Source organism: Chionomys nivalis, chromosome 8 (assembly GCF_950005125.1).
Source record: "Chionomys nivalis chromosome 8, mChiNiv1.1, whole genome shotgun sequence".
Taxonomy (NCBI): Eukaryota; Metazoa; Chordata; class Mammalia; order Rodentia; family Cricetidae; genus Chionomys; species Chionomys nivalis.
Genome location: NC_080093.1, coordinates 89,169,251 through 89,185,204, shown reverse-complemented (window position 1 = coordinate 89,185,204; position 15,954 = coordinate 89,169,251). Strand labels below are relative to the sequence as shown.

General features: G+C 46.0%; 1 protein-coding gene across 8 annotated transcripts in view; it reads left to right on the top strand.

Moving 5' to 3' along the window:
- The window catches only part of Ppfibp2 (PPFIA binding protein 2), a 157,004-nt gene that overhangs the window by 109,807 nt on the left and 31,243 nt on the right, over positions 1 to 15,954 (top strand). For all 8 annotated transcript variants that reach the window (XM_057777946.1, XM_057777945.1, XM_057777944.1 and 5 more), the window contains 2 exons: positions 10,245 to 10,337; positions 15,376 to 15,487. In XM_057777946.1, the coding sequence (XP_057633929.1) occupies positions 10,245 to 10,337; positions 15,376 to 15,487 (205 nt within the window). The remainder of the gene's footprint in view (positions 1 to 10,244; positions 10,338 to 15,375; positions 15,488 to 15,954) is intronic.

Genomic DNA, 15,954 nt, shown 5'->3' with positions numbered 1-15,954 from the left:
TCCAAGACAGGGTTTCTCTGTTAGAGAACTCACTTGGTAGACCAGGCTGGCCTCATACTCATGGAGATCCACCTGTCTCTACCTCCTGAGTGCTGGGATTAAAGGTATGCACCACCACTGCCCAGTCCTTGAATTGCTTTTGAGAACATGTTTCTCGGTAAGATGTGTAATGGTCACAGGAAGAGATCTGTAGTGAGCTATGGACAGGAGGTCCTATCAAGAGTGCCAATTGTTGGGTCCCATCTCTAACTTTGAATAATGCTTGGATATTCTCTGGCTTTGAGCTCCTGCCTGTTAATTTAGTTCCCAAATCTCTAGTTATTCTTTTTTGCTTTTTTATTTCTATAAGATGGCAGTAATCCTTGCTATTTCCTTAGTCATTCTTAGGACTGAAAGAGCACTTGTGTATATCGCCTGCAGCCCCTAGTTTAGTGTGGCCATGCAGTAGTAGCTAGCTTTTATGATTCCTTACTGACAGCTGGACGCATCGTTCACATGATGCAAAGTTCACCTAGACTGAAAGCTGATCTCTGTGGCCCATTTCTTCCTTGTTGAAGGGAAATAGTCCAGTCTCCTGTTGTCAGTGCCCCCGGGTATGTGATGTATGAACGTACGTTAGGGCCTTAGAGGCAGACATCAGAGAGCTCTGTGAAGGGTGTAAAATGGTCACAGTTTAAAGCCATTAGCGGGAAAGAGGGGGTTGTGGGAGAAGAAGGAGGAGTTGTTAGAAGACCCAACTTGAGAAGTCTAGGGTTAGAGCACAGCATGATTAGAGCCAGGCAATCTCACTGTACCTATATAAGCCCTTGATTCTGTTTGCCACTCTATGGCAAAGATGGCCATCCATAGCACTAGACTGACATCTACACATATTCTTTCTTAACAGTTCCAGCAAAAGTTGTAGGGTCATTGTGAATCTCATATGCCTGACTGGGCCTGGCACTCAGGGGTTGACACCACTTGGCAGGTGTGAGAGTCAGTTCATCTGTGAAGAAAATGCAGAACTAATGTAGAGCCAGGTAATTCTTGGGGATTCGCGAAGGAGGTGAATGCCCCCTTCTGTGATCTGTGAACTAAAGCAGTCATTTCCCTGCTTGCTTGCTGGCTTCTCTTTGGGATTGTTTTTAAAGCCAAGTTTGAGGTTGTTTTCTAGCAGGCTGTTCATACATGAGGCAAGAGAGCTCTCAAGCTCCTGGCCTCCATCCTACCAGATCACTGCCCTTTCCAGTTGCCAGAACAAATATTAGGTTTCCATGTGGAGGAATTTTGTAGGCTGTTCAAACCTGTGAGAGGCAGTGAGCAGCCACATGACCTGAAATGCATTCCTCCTTATTGTAAGTGAGCTTACTCTGCTGGTCTGCCCAGGACCTCAGCCTCTGCTGGAAGCTATGTTGAGCACCAGTGGCTGAATACCGAGAGTGCCACTGAAGTTACTGCTGTCATGTGATGGAAATGCTGAAGTGAGACATTTTGCTAGCTCAGGTCACTCGTGGTTGGAACCTCTTCCATTCCTATCCTGCACAGTTTTTACCAGTGAATGCTTGTGCCCAAGGCTGAGTGTGGTTTAGAAAATGTCAGATTTTGTTTTCCGTTCTGAGATAGCCAAAAGGGAAGTCCATTTCTGACGGCTTTGTCACTGTGTAGACACTTCTCTTGTTGCTGTAATAGAATTCCTGATGGAAGCAAGAAGGAAGGAAAATTGTCATCATCATCATTATTATTTTATTATTTGGTTTTTTAGTCAGTGTTTGTGTTACCCTGACTGTCCTAGAACTCACTGTGGACCAGACTAGTCTGGAACTCAGAAGTGGGCCTGCTTCTGCCACCCGAGTGCTGGGATTAAAGGTATGGACCACTGTAAAAACGGCTTATTATTTATCTTTGAACTCACAGTTTATGCAATACAGTGTGTCATTGTAAGGAAAGCATAGTAAATGGGACTCTATCCATGGTAGAAGGTGCTTGAGGCCTGGCTTGTGATATATCATTAGATCAGGAAGCAGAGAAAGAGCTCTGATTAGAACCAGGGCTTGGGTCGGTCCTAAGTAAAGTGCTTCCTCCATGTAGACTTCACCTTCTAAATATTCCAAAGTCCCTAAGATGGTGCCACCATGTAGACATGAAGTATGTAACTACATGAGTCTCTGTGGGGGGGTGTCTTTCACATGTAAGATCTAGTAATATGCTGTGCAAAATAAAAATGAAAATAAACTTGAAGGAGACAGATTTATTGACTCAGGATTTCAGGAGTTCCAGGCTGGCTTCACTGTAGTGAGGCACAAGGCCACAGCAATAGGGACAGGTGGCAGAGAAGGTTGTTCAGGCCAGGACAGCTAAGAAGCAGAGAGAAACAGGAAGGGGCTGGAGCAAGATACGTGCCTCCATTGATACACTTTCTCTAACCTGGCCCCACTTCCTATGACTTCCCAGTCTTACCATGAAATTATGAACCCATCAAGGGTTAATCTGTTGATGAAGTCATAGCTCTCAGGAGCAAGTCACTTCTTCCCAAATCACATCAACAAAACCTTTAACATATGAGCCTTCCTCAAGCATTTCAAATTCAAGCCGCAACTCTTCCTTCATGCAGTTAGGCCATTATCCTCGGATTCAGTGTTTCCATGAAAATAGGGTCAGTTCTTTAGAACAGAACACACATGGTTCTGATCCTACCCTAAGTCACGTGGCTTCAATGAGCACCCTGCTGCTTGTCCTTGCATTGTACAGATGGTTACTGGTGGCCAGTCTGTGACACCTGGGGGTTTGGAAGTACTGGTTTCCTGATGACCAAACTTCCCAAGGACTAGGATGGCAGTGGCCCATCTGAAATGTGGGTGAATACAGATGTTTGCTTTAGTCTTCCTCATTAGCCTTTCACCGTATTCCCAGGTCATTTCAAGCTACCCAAGACTGAATAGATTTACTTCTGAAATCAGGATCATAGTAGAGTGACTGACAAGAGAAGTAAAAACCAGTATTGGGATGATGGGACACAAAGTTTCAGAGACAAAAGAAAATCTCTTTGTGGTACCCAGAGCACAGGCATTTTACATGCACGTTGATCAGAAGGATCCTCTAGAAAGGGTCTGAGTCCCTCGGCACTAGGGTCATAGGAGGGCACTGGTGGGTTCGAGCAGTTGTCAGAGTCTAGTTAGAGGAGAGCAGAGGCCCAGGCTATGGATTCCAGGAAGTGAGGTTATCTCAACTGATTGAGAACTAGAAATAATTTTCAGGATTTTCTTGCAGAACACACAGTGCCTTACAACATACTGTTTTCTTCCTGTGCTCTGTACCTGAGAAGGGAGAAATTCTGATTTCTGAACTAGAGCAACCAGAATGATGGATTTGGACCACAGAACAAGTATAAGGAAGAATGTATCTGCTCAGAGCTGAACTGGCCTGCTGAGGAGAATGTTATTATTTTGGTTTTGTTTTATTAATTTATGTTTTCATGTTTTTGAAAGAAACTGCTAAAAAATCAAAAGTTCATAAGAATATATAATAAAAGCTCCCATAACACCTGTCCTCAGCCAGCAGACATGTTCTGTGCTATCAGTTTGTTTGCATTCTTCCAGAGTTATTTTATGCAAGGACAAGTAACATATGGACAGATGGACATACCGGATGCATGCACACAGACACACACACCACATCCACACAACCACCCCACCCCACATGCACATGCAGACAAACCACGTGCACACACACACACACACATACCACATGTGTACACACACACCCCACACACCCCACTTGCACACACATATACCCTGCTTCCTTTATTATATCCTTTTTGTAAAAAACGGAATGCTCTTACACTTCTTTGCATGGCAAACCCTTCCTCGCTTGTATTTACGTCTGCATAGTTTCTAACATCTGCCTATGCCCAATGCAGCTAACCAAGTTCTTTTTGATGGACGTTTAAATTGTTTCCATGCTTTTGCTGTTCCGTGTGATGCTGTAGTCAGTAATCTTATACAAGTGTGAGGCGCTCACAATGGAACAGAGGAGTCAGGGCACCTGTGCTTGAAATTCTGACCTGTTTCCAAATCTCCCTCTCCCTCTCTAGAACATAGAGGTTGTACATGCATCGGCAGTGTATGCTAGGAGTGGGTCAGGCCACCGTTAAACCAAACATGAAGGGAGAGAGGGAAAGAACTAAGGAGAATTGTGAGCAGGTTTTCAGGTAAGAAGGGAGGGGGTAGGGTAGATGATGAATTGGGGAGGCGTTTGATAGCTGCAGAGAGCAAGAGCCCTGGAAAGGGGGTGGATACAGAGTCAGCTGAGATTATAACACACAGTAGCAGTTACAGCCTCATAAATGTCACCTGCACTTCCTGAATGGTAGCCCAAGGATGCAACAGTGCTGCCAAAGGCTCTGCCCTATAGGAGAGAAAAAGACGGGACAAGAGGAGGTGGCCAGCCCTGGAGTTAGAGTATTAAGTTTCAGCGCCAGGTCCAAGGACTGAGACACAGAAACAACCACAGTGCGTGGTTTAGGGAAGTGGTCTGGCAGACCTGAAGTATACCGCATGGTCCTGCTGATGCAGAGGGAGGAAAACAGGTGTGTATCCAACCTCTGACCTACATCTGCATGCTGCCTGATACAGATAAGGACGGAAGTGGAAGGAAGGGAGTAGACGCTGTCTGGATTTTTTTTAGTTTTCCGAGAGAATGTTTCTCTGTAGCTTTGGAGCCTATCCTTGAACTAGCTCTTGTAGACCAGGCTGGCCTCGAACTCACAGAGATCTTCCTGCCTCTGCCTCCTGAGTGCTGGGATTAAAGGTGTGTGCTACCACCGCCTGTCTTTCTGGATCTGTAAAGTCCACAGTCAAAGCTGATGTGCATCAAATATATTTAATGTTTTTTCTCACTTTTCTTACTCAGAGACCAGGGAACAAAACTGGGGAAACTGACTTCAGTTTTGGAAACAGAGGGGAGCCTGACTAATACTGTAAAATGGTAGAGGCATGAGAGTACCTGTTAGCCAGAAATTCATGAACCCGAGTGAGGACAAAGCTAAGCACAGGCAGTGCTCTGAATAGCTGGGTACTCTAGAGAGGAGACCACTGAACCATCCTGAACTGCTTTGAAATAAGTTCTGACTGCGTGCAGTGTCAGTGAGAGGGAAGGGCTTAGTGTAGTTTCCTTGAGGGGAAACTAGGAGCAGCAAAGAGATGGAAAGGGCGTTTACTAAGGACAGGTGCACCTGTGTGACCATATGAGGAAGGGCAAACTCCAAACAATGCTAAGAACAATAGCCTTTTAAAAGAAAGGTACCTTTTTAATAAGAGGAACAAAAAAGTCCGCTTGTTTCTCGCCCTGCTTCCAGTGAGGTTTTTTGTTGTTCATTTTGTTTCTTCTGTCTTTTTCTTTGTAAATTCTGACCATCAAATTCAGGCCCTCCTGATGGAGCTATCTCCCCAGCTCCAGATGTCGCTCAATATATTTTAATATTAGCAAAAAAAAATTTCTTTTAAGTTCCTGTGTGTGCTAGGGAGCTAAGCATGGACCTTGCGCATGCGCATGCTAGGTAAGCGCTGTGCCACAGAACTGCAGCCCTGTCACTGTATGTGAGTTCAGGAAATCTGGAAACAAAACATTCTCGTCTTTATTTTTAAACTGGCAGAAAAAGATTAGAGCCAAACCTCTGAGGGATGTGAGAACCTTGAAAATGAAGTAGGAAGGAAGTCACAGGCCAGTGAGGTGCCTCAGTGGGTGAGGCTGCCCACTACGGTTAATGCCAGTCTGCCACGAGGTGGAAGGAGAGAACCAATTCCTCTGAGCTGTCTGCTGACTTTGATTCATGCATTTTGGCCTCAACACTCACGTGCATCTACACGCGCGCATGCACACACACACACACACACACACACACACACACCCATCCCGATACATGCATACAGATTAAGGTATAAGTTTCATCAGACTTAACTCATTGTTTGGCTGGAAATGTTCCAGTGCACTGGTACAAAAACATTGCTTGGGACACCATTTGACAGGATGGAGGAATATAGGCTGGATGTTCAAATAGGCTACTTAACATCTGGATGGGGTTAGAGTTGGGGGTGCATCATTACACACAAATGTGTGTGCTCTGGAGCTCACCTGTTCGCAGGTGTTGGCATGACTGGATGTGTGGGTGGGTGTTGGCGAGTGTAGCATGGCTGTAGGTGTGGAGGGAGTGTGCCTGGGCTCTGTGTCATCTACCTTTGCTGCTGCTTCTGCCTGGACGAAGGGATCTGCCAAACTCTCTGTGCCTTGCTTGTTGACTTAGAAGAATGGCCATCCAGTATGGCAAAAAGTAGATGTCAAATTTCAAGACAGGTCCAAGGATGGAGCAGGACTCAGGGGAAAGATGACATTTTTTTTTTTTTTTTTTTTTTTTTATCAGAGAGGGGCCTGGCCATGGACCGGGGGGTCACCCTTTCTTCCCCATGGACCGGGGGTCACCCTTTCTTCCCCATGGACTGGGGGTCACCCTTTCTTCCCCATGGACCGGGGGTCACCCTTTCTTCCCCATCATGCTCACCCTCTGCAAACTTCCTTTTCTTCTCATCTGCCCTCCAGGGAGGTCTGGATCTGAAGGGGACTGACCTTGCGTGCTTTTCTCTCTTTTCTCTTCCTTCCCACAGTCAGTTCTGAATGTGATCAGTGAGCTGCAGGAACAGATGTGTAGGCTACAGCTGGACATCCATAGGCAGATTCAAGAACGCCTGTTACTCGCTAGGGACCACCCTGAGGAGGTGGTGGCCGATGACCCTGAGGAGGTGGTGGCCGATGACCATGAGGCCAAGCCCCAGCCCTGCAGCCAGGACTGTGCCCCCTGGGAGGGGTCACCTGTAGGAGCCATACTTAAGTATACCAGAGCATGTGTGTGTGTGTGATATCTCACTGGTGGAGGCTGGTATTTCTCCTAACCAGAATGGTGTGCAGTGGCTTCGCATGAACCTGCTGTTACCTCCGGGCAGAACTTGGCCTTATACAAGCCTCTGTTGACATGAGGTGGGGGGCTCAGGGACCATAATCAGGCAAAGTTTGAGCAGGTGAGAATAGCCCTCAGAAGGCCACATTCCTCCCCTTCGGGAATAGGATGGAGGTGCACCACAGGCTCTGGGTGGTGGGAGATTCTCCTATCCCAGTGTGTGATCCAGACACTTATCCCTCTTCTAGGACTGGGTATTTAAATGAAACTTCATTGTGTGATTCTCTTTAATAAAAAAATGGCATGTCAAAAAATCATTTCAAATATATGTTTAGAGAAGTTTAGCCCCAACCCCACCTCAAAGAGTAAACACTGAGATTTCATTTGTTGTAAACACTTAATTCATCATCTGAATTTCCAAGAAAAATAATGCCTGCATAATAATCACAGTATAGCGAGTTTGTGACTTTTTGAGCCATATGTCAAAGAACTCACAAGAACCGAGAGAGCAGTAACTTGTGTCCTCCTGATTCTGCCCCCTTTTGGCATGGTGCCCTCTCACAGCAGATTGAGCAGCTCCATTAAGACAGGAGCAAAACAGACAAGACTCTTCCTACCCTCTGTCCTGAGCTGGACACTGGAGCAGCTCAGGAGGCCCAGGAACATTACTAGAAGATGAATCTCTAGCAAGCCCGAATAGACAGCCAAAGGTCTCAAAGCCACTGATGAAAATCAAAGGCATAGTCACCTTAGCTTGGAGAATTTTTTCTCAAGTTGTATCTAGAAATACTCACCTCAGCTATAAGTCATTCTTAATAAATCATCTTATAAGATTCAGGTGGAAGCAGTGTTACTTCATGGCTGATTATCTCAGAAAGCAAAGACACCTAAGCCAGTTAAATAATGACTTGAATATCAGATACTCATTTGTCAAGAGCTATGTGCCAGGACCTGCTGGGTAAGCAGCTAACAAAGACTCCCCAGACGTCACAGAAGAGAACAGAACTAGCCATTAGCAACCCTACAGATAAACCTTATCTGGGATTTGTGGGAAACACCAGAGAATCCTGAGAGGGGTCGGGACCATGTGGAGGTCCAGGTAGGGTTTACACGGTGGCCAGTTAGAAGGAGAAGGAGAATGCTGTGTGTAGAGGTGTAATTCTCCAGTGTGACATGTTAGGGCCTACCTGGGACTGGACAGGCTGGTCAGGATTGACGTTTAGAAGCTTTGAGAAGCAGGGGAATGCCGTGATCAGACTGGTGTGCCACTGCCATTGTTCCTCTGGGAGTTCAGCAGTCAGTGTTTTCCACAGGGTCAAGGTCACAAAGCATAGCCATTTGAAGAGACTCGGGCTGTCCACACTCACTGCTAGACCAGAGTCATGGTGGGATGTTGGGAGGGAAATGAGACGTAATATTCTTGGTTATGATGACATGAATAAAGCTTGGACCCAAGTGGAGTTGATGATCTTTATGCTAATTTGATGCGGGATTCCCCTTCCTATGCCGTGAATGCCATTGGTTAATAAAGAAACTGCTTTTGAGCTTGTAGCAAGGCAGAACTTAGCAAGGTGGGGGAAAACCAAACTGAAAAATGGGAAGAAAGAAGGCGGAGGAAAGGAGAAGCCATGTAGTCCCGTCGGAGACAGATGCTGGAACTTTACCCAGTAAGCCACAGGGGTGTGGCGGTACACAGATTAATAGAAATGGGTTAAATTAAGATGTAAGAGGTAGCCAATAAGAAGCTAGAGGTAATAGGCCAAGCAGTGATTTAATTAATATAGTTTCTGTGTGGTTATTTCGGGGCTGAGCAACTGGGAACAAACAAATGGCCTTCTACTACAAATAGGTGCTTTAGGCTATTGTCAAACAATATTACAGATAGTGTGGTTTCTGTGTGATTATTTAGGGTCTGAGCTGTCGGGCAACCAGAAAACAAACAAGCGGCCTCCTATTACACTGGTTCTTCTGATAGGAGAGAGTTGTTAGCTGAAATGATTGTCCATTAAGTAAATTTTGGTTCGAGACATTGGCAGAGCACACTGGTAGTATATACTGTTTTCTTTAGTGTGGAAGGTGAAGGTAGGATTGCAAGTTTGAGGCCAAACTCTGCTACATAAAGAGCTCCAGGACAGCCTGGGCTGTGAGACCCTATCTCACAAGAAGGAAACAATCCAGCAAAGATAACAGTGCTGAGTGTTGCCTCCTTTACTGAGGAAATTTTAGCCAAGCATGAATTCCTGTTCCATTACTATGTATGTAGGTATCCCTTCCCATTCAGGAAGCTTCACTGAGTTCCTGTCCACGCAGCATCACTCTGAGAGCACTGATTTGTAGAACCCAATGCCATTGTAGCTCCCCAGTCTCATCTCTAGTACATGTTGACATCTAATCTCTGCTGCACTACAAGGGCTGTTTCACGGACGCCTCCTGTCTTGGCTCCTCTCAGCAAGCCTTCCCTGGTTCTTCCTGCTTACCCTCCTCATCTGAACAGGTCGCTCACAGTGTATCTGCACTTGGCACTTAGTGTTCGTTTCCCGAATCTTACTGGCTGTGACGCTTAGAGAGTTGCCAATTCCCTCCTCTGGGTTCCCTACTCACTGTCGGTGCAGAAAGATGCTCCTCCCTCTGCACCATCAGGGAAGTTGCCTCCATTCAGCATCTCTGTTTCTCCCGCTCACAAGCTTGCCCCACCAGCTTGTGACACACCTGTGCATGAGCTGGGCATGGGGGTTCAGGGGTCAGAGAAAGGAATGACAGAACATAAGAACAAGAGGGTAATTTTGAGTTTTGGGTGGGAAGGCAGCTCAGTTGGGAAAGTGATGAGCGTGAGGATCTGAGTTTCATCCCCATAACCCACGTTTAAACAAACAAACAAACAAACAAACATACAGATATTTGCAGCTTTGGCACTGGAGGGTAGAGACAGGTGGATCTCTGGGGTTTACCAGCCAGCAAAATCTTTTTAAAAAAAAAAGACAGTGACTGAGGTATATACTCAAGGTTGTCCTCTGGCCTACATATTTATGAACACACAGATGCACATGTGTACACACACACACACACTCGCACGCGTGCGCACACACACACACAGCAATTGTTTCTCTCTTATGTCTGGAATTCCCTGGCCTTCCTTTTTTAAATGACCATGTGGCCTTTTCTGGATCACAGACCATGTTTAAAGTTCAAAGCTGCAGTTATGGAGCCTGCTGCAGCCGCTGCTGCCCCGACTCCCTCTGCATGAGATTTGTCCAGTTTGGAGACTTTATCTGTTATTCTTTGTGTGTCGCAGCCCTGACACCTTCCTTCTCCTCTCCAGGAGTTACTGCAAGAGCTCAAGCACCTCAAAATCAAAGTGGAAGAGCTGGAGAATGAACGGAACCAGTATGAGTGGGAGCTGAAGGCCACTAAGGTAAAAGGCAGTGTGAGGTACCTGAGGAGGGGGTTCACTCTCAGAGCTCCCTACAGCAAAAAGTGTGGAAGTGAAACCCAGCCCCACACAGTGGTGCCCAGACTGCAGCAGGGAGACGTGCTGTAGAAAGTTTCCTCCTGAGAGCCTGTGCACTGAAGTGTGAGCTGCCGTGGCGCCCCAGCCATCGCTTCTTCCACAGCGGTGTCCTGGGGTCCCTTGCTGACTTAGTCGAGAAGGTTTCTAGGTGACTGCATTAGTGGGCTGCCAGATCAGGGATAGCAGTCCTGATTATAGTCAGTTTTCAAAAAAAAGTTAGAAAACAATAATCATGCTTTAGTTTAAGAAAAGAGTACCTTGCTAAAATGATAAAGTCTTTGGTTTATTTTTTTCAGTCAAAGCCTTTTTACTGAATTGGGGAGTTTGCTGTGTAAGGGACGCCAAGAATTAGTGAGATAATTTCTCCCATTCTTGTTTAGTTCTCCCTAGTCGAACTGCAGGGGTTGATGGAGTGGATGTGGGAGGGGCTCAGCTGGGTGTGGTGAGGTACCTGTCACCCCAGCACTGGGGGAATGAGGAGGAGCACTTGGAGTTTGAGGCTATCGGGGACGACACAGTGGGTTCTAGGCCGACATGGCCTACATAGCACACTTCTGTCTCAGGAAAGAACAGCAACAGCAAAAACAAACACACACACAAAAAAGATTTAATTATTTTTTGTCTGCATATTATATCTTTCAAATGTCAAATTAGTTGTCAAGTGAACAATAGACGACATCACATTAAAACATAATTATGCTGGGTTTTTGTGTGTGTGTGTGTGTGTGTGTAAGAGAGAGAGGACAGAAGAGACAGTGAGCGTGCATGTGGTTAGGCTCCCTGTGGAGGTCAGGATGACTTGGGGAGGGGGCTGTCTTGGGTTATTAAGTTTGGATGGCAAGAGCATTTACCTGCTGAGCCAATTGTCAGCCTATGAATCTATTGTTTGGAAAATATAAATTTCAAAATGAATAGATGAGCATAAAAACTCCCGACACCGTTGAAGCAGACGGACATTCGTACCCCCCTGATTTGCTCGCTACACATTGTGTGCCTGTATCACATCATTGTACGGTGCCCCCTGGGCATCAGGAGGAGGAAGGAAACGCTTTAGCCACCCTAGATAGAGTTTCTTCTGGAGGAAGCCTGGGCTGCTGCCCCTATGGGAGAAAACACGTCTGCTTTCCTCTGTAGAACCATCCACAGCTGACGCCTCGTGATGCATGTGGCCTTTCTAGTATTCAGTTTGTGTCTGAATTTTAAAAACAGTGCTTTTGAGGGCTGAGAAGATGGTTCAATTTGGTCAATAAAAGGCTTGTCAAGCAAGCCTGAGGACCCTAATTCGATCTCCAGTACCATGTAAAAAGTCAGGTGTGGGAACTCTCATGACTGCGACCGCATCACTGGGGGTGTGGAGGCAGGTAGATCCCAGGGGGGTCACTGTCTAGCCAGTTTAGTCTAATTGGTGAACCCCAGATCCCAGTGGGATATCATATTTCAAAGAAGGTGGACATGTCCTGAGGAATAACTGAACCCCTCCTCTAGTCTACACACAAACACGTGCACATGTGTTCTCTCTCTCTCTTGCACACACACATACTTTTGATTAGAATTATTGTGTTTGTGTCTTCTAAAGTTAATTGCTAATTATTAAAAAATAATGCTCATTGTAAAAAATTTCGAACCATAAAATAGAAATTAAATGAGGGCTGTGTGTAGTGGCTCACACCTTTAATCGCAGCAGTCAGAGGCAGGCAGATCTCTGTGACTTTGAGGCTAGCCTGGTCTACATAGTAAGATCCAGGCCAGCTAGAGGTACACAGTGAGAGCCTGTCTCAAAAATAAAGGACTGGCGAGATGGCTCAGCAGTTAAAGAGCACCAGCTACTCTCCCGCAATACTCGAGTTCAGTTCCCAGAACCCACATAGCGGCCCCTACCGTCTGTGACTTCAGTTCTAGGAGATACAGAACGTCTTCAGGCTTCTGCTCTCACTGCCTTCATGTGGTACATAAATACCCAGTGCAGACAAAACAGCAGCACACATAAAATAATTTTTTAAAGTATTCTTAAAAGAAAGAAAATGAAATCTGCGCAGACCACCCAGCCACGACAGCCATTGTTAGTAATTTCCTTTCTCCCAGGTATTTTTCTCTGTGGTCTGCCTTCCTCCCTTCCCTCCTATCTCATTTCTCTCTGTTCCTTTCTCCATTTCTTCCTCAGTTCCTGGTGCTGACAACTTATAATGTATATATATTATGCTTTTTCTCATTTAAGTATTTATTATTTTTTAAGATAATAAAAAATGCCCTTTTCTTTTATTTAGTATTTATTTTATAAATACTAAATCTTGGTTAGTATTTGTATAATTATATTCTCGTGTATAAATATAAAAAAACACACTTAACCATTTCACAGATGGTAAAATGGAGGCCTGAGAAATTGAATAACTCTCCCACACTCACTGCCAGTCAGGCCCAGCCTGGTGACGGGCTGTTGGGGCTGTTGGGGCTGTTGTCTGCGCACAGACAGCCCTGTGTGCTGGTCTTTGGTGTCACCAGTTCTAAAAGCCTTGTTTTTTCCAGGCGCGCAAAACTTTCCACTGCAGTACTCACCCTTGCAAGTCCAGCCCTGGTGAAACCTTTGAAGTTGCACGTGCCACCCTTTGTTATAAAACCAAGGAACTCTTTTCCTTTTAATTCACCCAAGCCCTCTGTCTTGGCATGTAGACCTGTGAGGTGCCGACTGAGGAGTCTTTAATGATTCCCAGGTGTGGAGCCCCTCCTGCCAGAACCCACCCAGCCCTTTGCACACTTTCCTCTTTTCAGTCAGAAAATAACGCAGTGGTTGTATTTGATGCTGACTTGCTGGTAAGGACCATGAGATTTCAAGTGGCCAGGGTGAGGTTCAGGCCTGGGTCTCCCGTTTCTGTGCTTTCTCTCCCCTTCCTGCAGTGGCTGCTTCTCCACCTGAAATCCTTCCTGTGTTTGTAAGCTGTTCAGTTTTCTCTCTAAGCCTCCTCTGTCACTAAAGGCTCATCTTCAGTGCAAGCACAGGAGCTTGTCCTTTGAGTTTAATAAGATAGCCCTGTAGGGATGCAGACTTCCTTCCCTGCCCCCAGGGAACCCCGAGCATCCGTCTCTGCCTCACTGCCAGGCTTCTGATGGTTTTGAACCTCTGGCAGCAGAGTTCTGGTTTTTATGGCTGGTTTAATGGCTGAGATAGCTATTGCTTTCATGGTTCTGGATAGAGCTTCCCATCTACCTATGGGTCAGATAACCTTCTAAGGATAGCAGGGAACCTGTAGTGTTCTCTTGTTCTATAGCCATTCCAGAGTAAAGGTTGAGTCAAGTTGCTTGTTCCGTGGGATTTGTAGCATAGATTCATATTTTGAATACTTGTTCCCTAGTTGGTGGAATTGTTGGGGAAGGATTAGAAGGTATGGTCTTATTGGAAGAGATGTGTCATGGGAGTCAGGCTTTAAGGTTTTGAAAGTCCGTGTCATTCCTTGTTAGCTTTCTTTGTCTCATAGATACGATATAAACTCCCAGCCACTGCTTCAGCGCCATGCCTGCCTGTCTTGTCTGCTACCACGTTTCCTGTTGTCATGGTCATGACTCAGCCTTTGAAACTGTACGCCCCCAATAAACTTTCTTCTTTAAGTTGCCTTGATCATGGAACACGTGAAATATAAAAGAAACTGAGACAGGATCCATAGTACATCAGTGACCTCACACAGCGGCCGGTCTCAGGAAGAGACTCCTGAGAGCCAGGCTCTGCTGCACTCTGTCTCGGTAGGCCCACGTCACTGAAGTCTGTGAGGCCAGCAGATGAGCGTCAACACTGGATTCCTAACAGACCACCCTGTCCACAGTAAGGAACCACAGGCAAGAAGGCATGCAAGAAATGCTGAGAGGTTATCTCCAAACAATATCCTGACCCTTGTGAAAATGCAGTGCATTTGGGTTGAGAATCCTACAGCTAAAATTGTCAGAAACCATTGGCACCGTTAGCCATAAGTCCATCGACACGTGGGCCCCAGGTGATGTGTGGTCCATGGCTGCCTGTCTCAGTAAGCTGAATGGAGTAGCCAGACTTGGTTCTCTTGATTCTGGATGGAGCCCAGAGTTGGGGGACAGGACTTTATTGTGAGCTTTGCAGTAAGGAAATCTGACCTTGTATTTCCTGTTTTTCCTTTACATCTCTGGGACATTAGAGATTCTAGATTTGCTTGGCTCCAAAGGGTCTCTTGGAGTGAGACAGACAGAGTTCTGATTTTCTAATGAGCTAGAAAACATGGATAACCATATGTAGTGAATTGTAGCCTCATAGGCATAGTGGAGATGTGGGAGCTGCCCAGTGCCGGTGTCAGTGTGTGCACGTGTGAATTTGTGTGCTTATGTGTTTTCCCTTCAAAAAAGTGTACACACTAAACACACCCTAAAGCTTGTAGTATTCACTTGGGTAAGCATTCAGCTGTGCCTGGAGGTTGGGCAAAAGCATTAACTGCACAAATGGAGAGTATCTAAGGAGGGAACTCTTGGCTCACCTCAAAATCAGCAGTAGAAATTTGATCTCCATGATTTTCAAGTGTGTGGAAAGACAGAGTTACAGATAATTGTTACAGTGGCATATGAGTATGTGTATCTTGGGAGAGGAAAGACCACATGCAAAATCAATGGTCCAACAGAGACAACCTTCCCACTGTGTGTAATCCCAGCTCCCAGGTCTCAGTTTTCCCTGGGTTTTACAGAGCAGGGAAGAGAAAGAGCTTGGTCAGATTAGGAAGTGAGGAGATAGAACAAGGTGATGCTAGGTAGGTGAGTGAGATTGTTCTTCAGGGTTTCACCTGGTAGGGAGGGCAGGCACACTGTCACTCCTGCCCTATACCCTTCACTCCTCCTGCCTCTCGGGGCCCAGTGTGCTCTATGCTGTGATATGAGGTGCTTTTTTATGAGCTAGAAGTTTTTGTGACCTGGAAGGAATTCTCTCTTGCCCCCTCAGGCTGAGGTAGCCCAGCTGCAAGAACAGGTGGCCCTAAAAGATGCAGAAATTGAGCGTCTTCACAGCCAACTCTCCCGGAGTGCAGCCCTCCACAGTGACCATGCAGAACGAGGTAACTAAAGTGACTGTGACAGAGCACGTTATCTTAGGCCCTCTCTTAGAAGTGGACATGTATCTGTGGATGACTGTGACAGAGCACGTTATCTTAGGCCACTCTTAGAAGTGGACATGTATCTGGATAACTGTATGTGTGTTTGCGTGTGTGGGTATGCTAATGTGCACACACATGCTTCTGTGTGTGTGTGTGTGTATGTGCTCATGTGTACATGGGTGCTTGCCTGTGAACCTGAGCTCTGGTGCGGTATCATTGTCATATCTCTCCCTCCTTTATCTAGAACACTCATCTTTGAAGGCTTTTCTTACAATGCTAACTGAAGCTCTGTGCAGCCCCACGCAGCCCCCTCTGGAGCTTTTTTCCCTAAAACCACCTGATTTTATTGGATTGAAAGGCCTTGCTTCGATGTTACCACCAAAGAGGAGGCTTAGCAGTTCATCCTGTCTGACATTTGTACAAGGCCG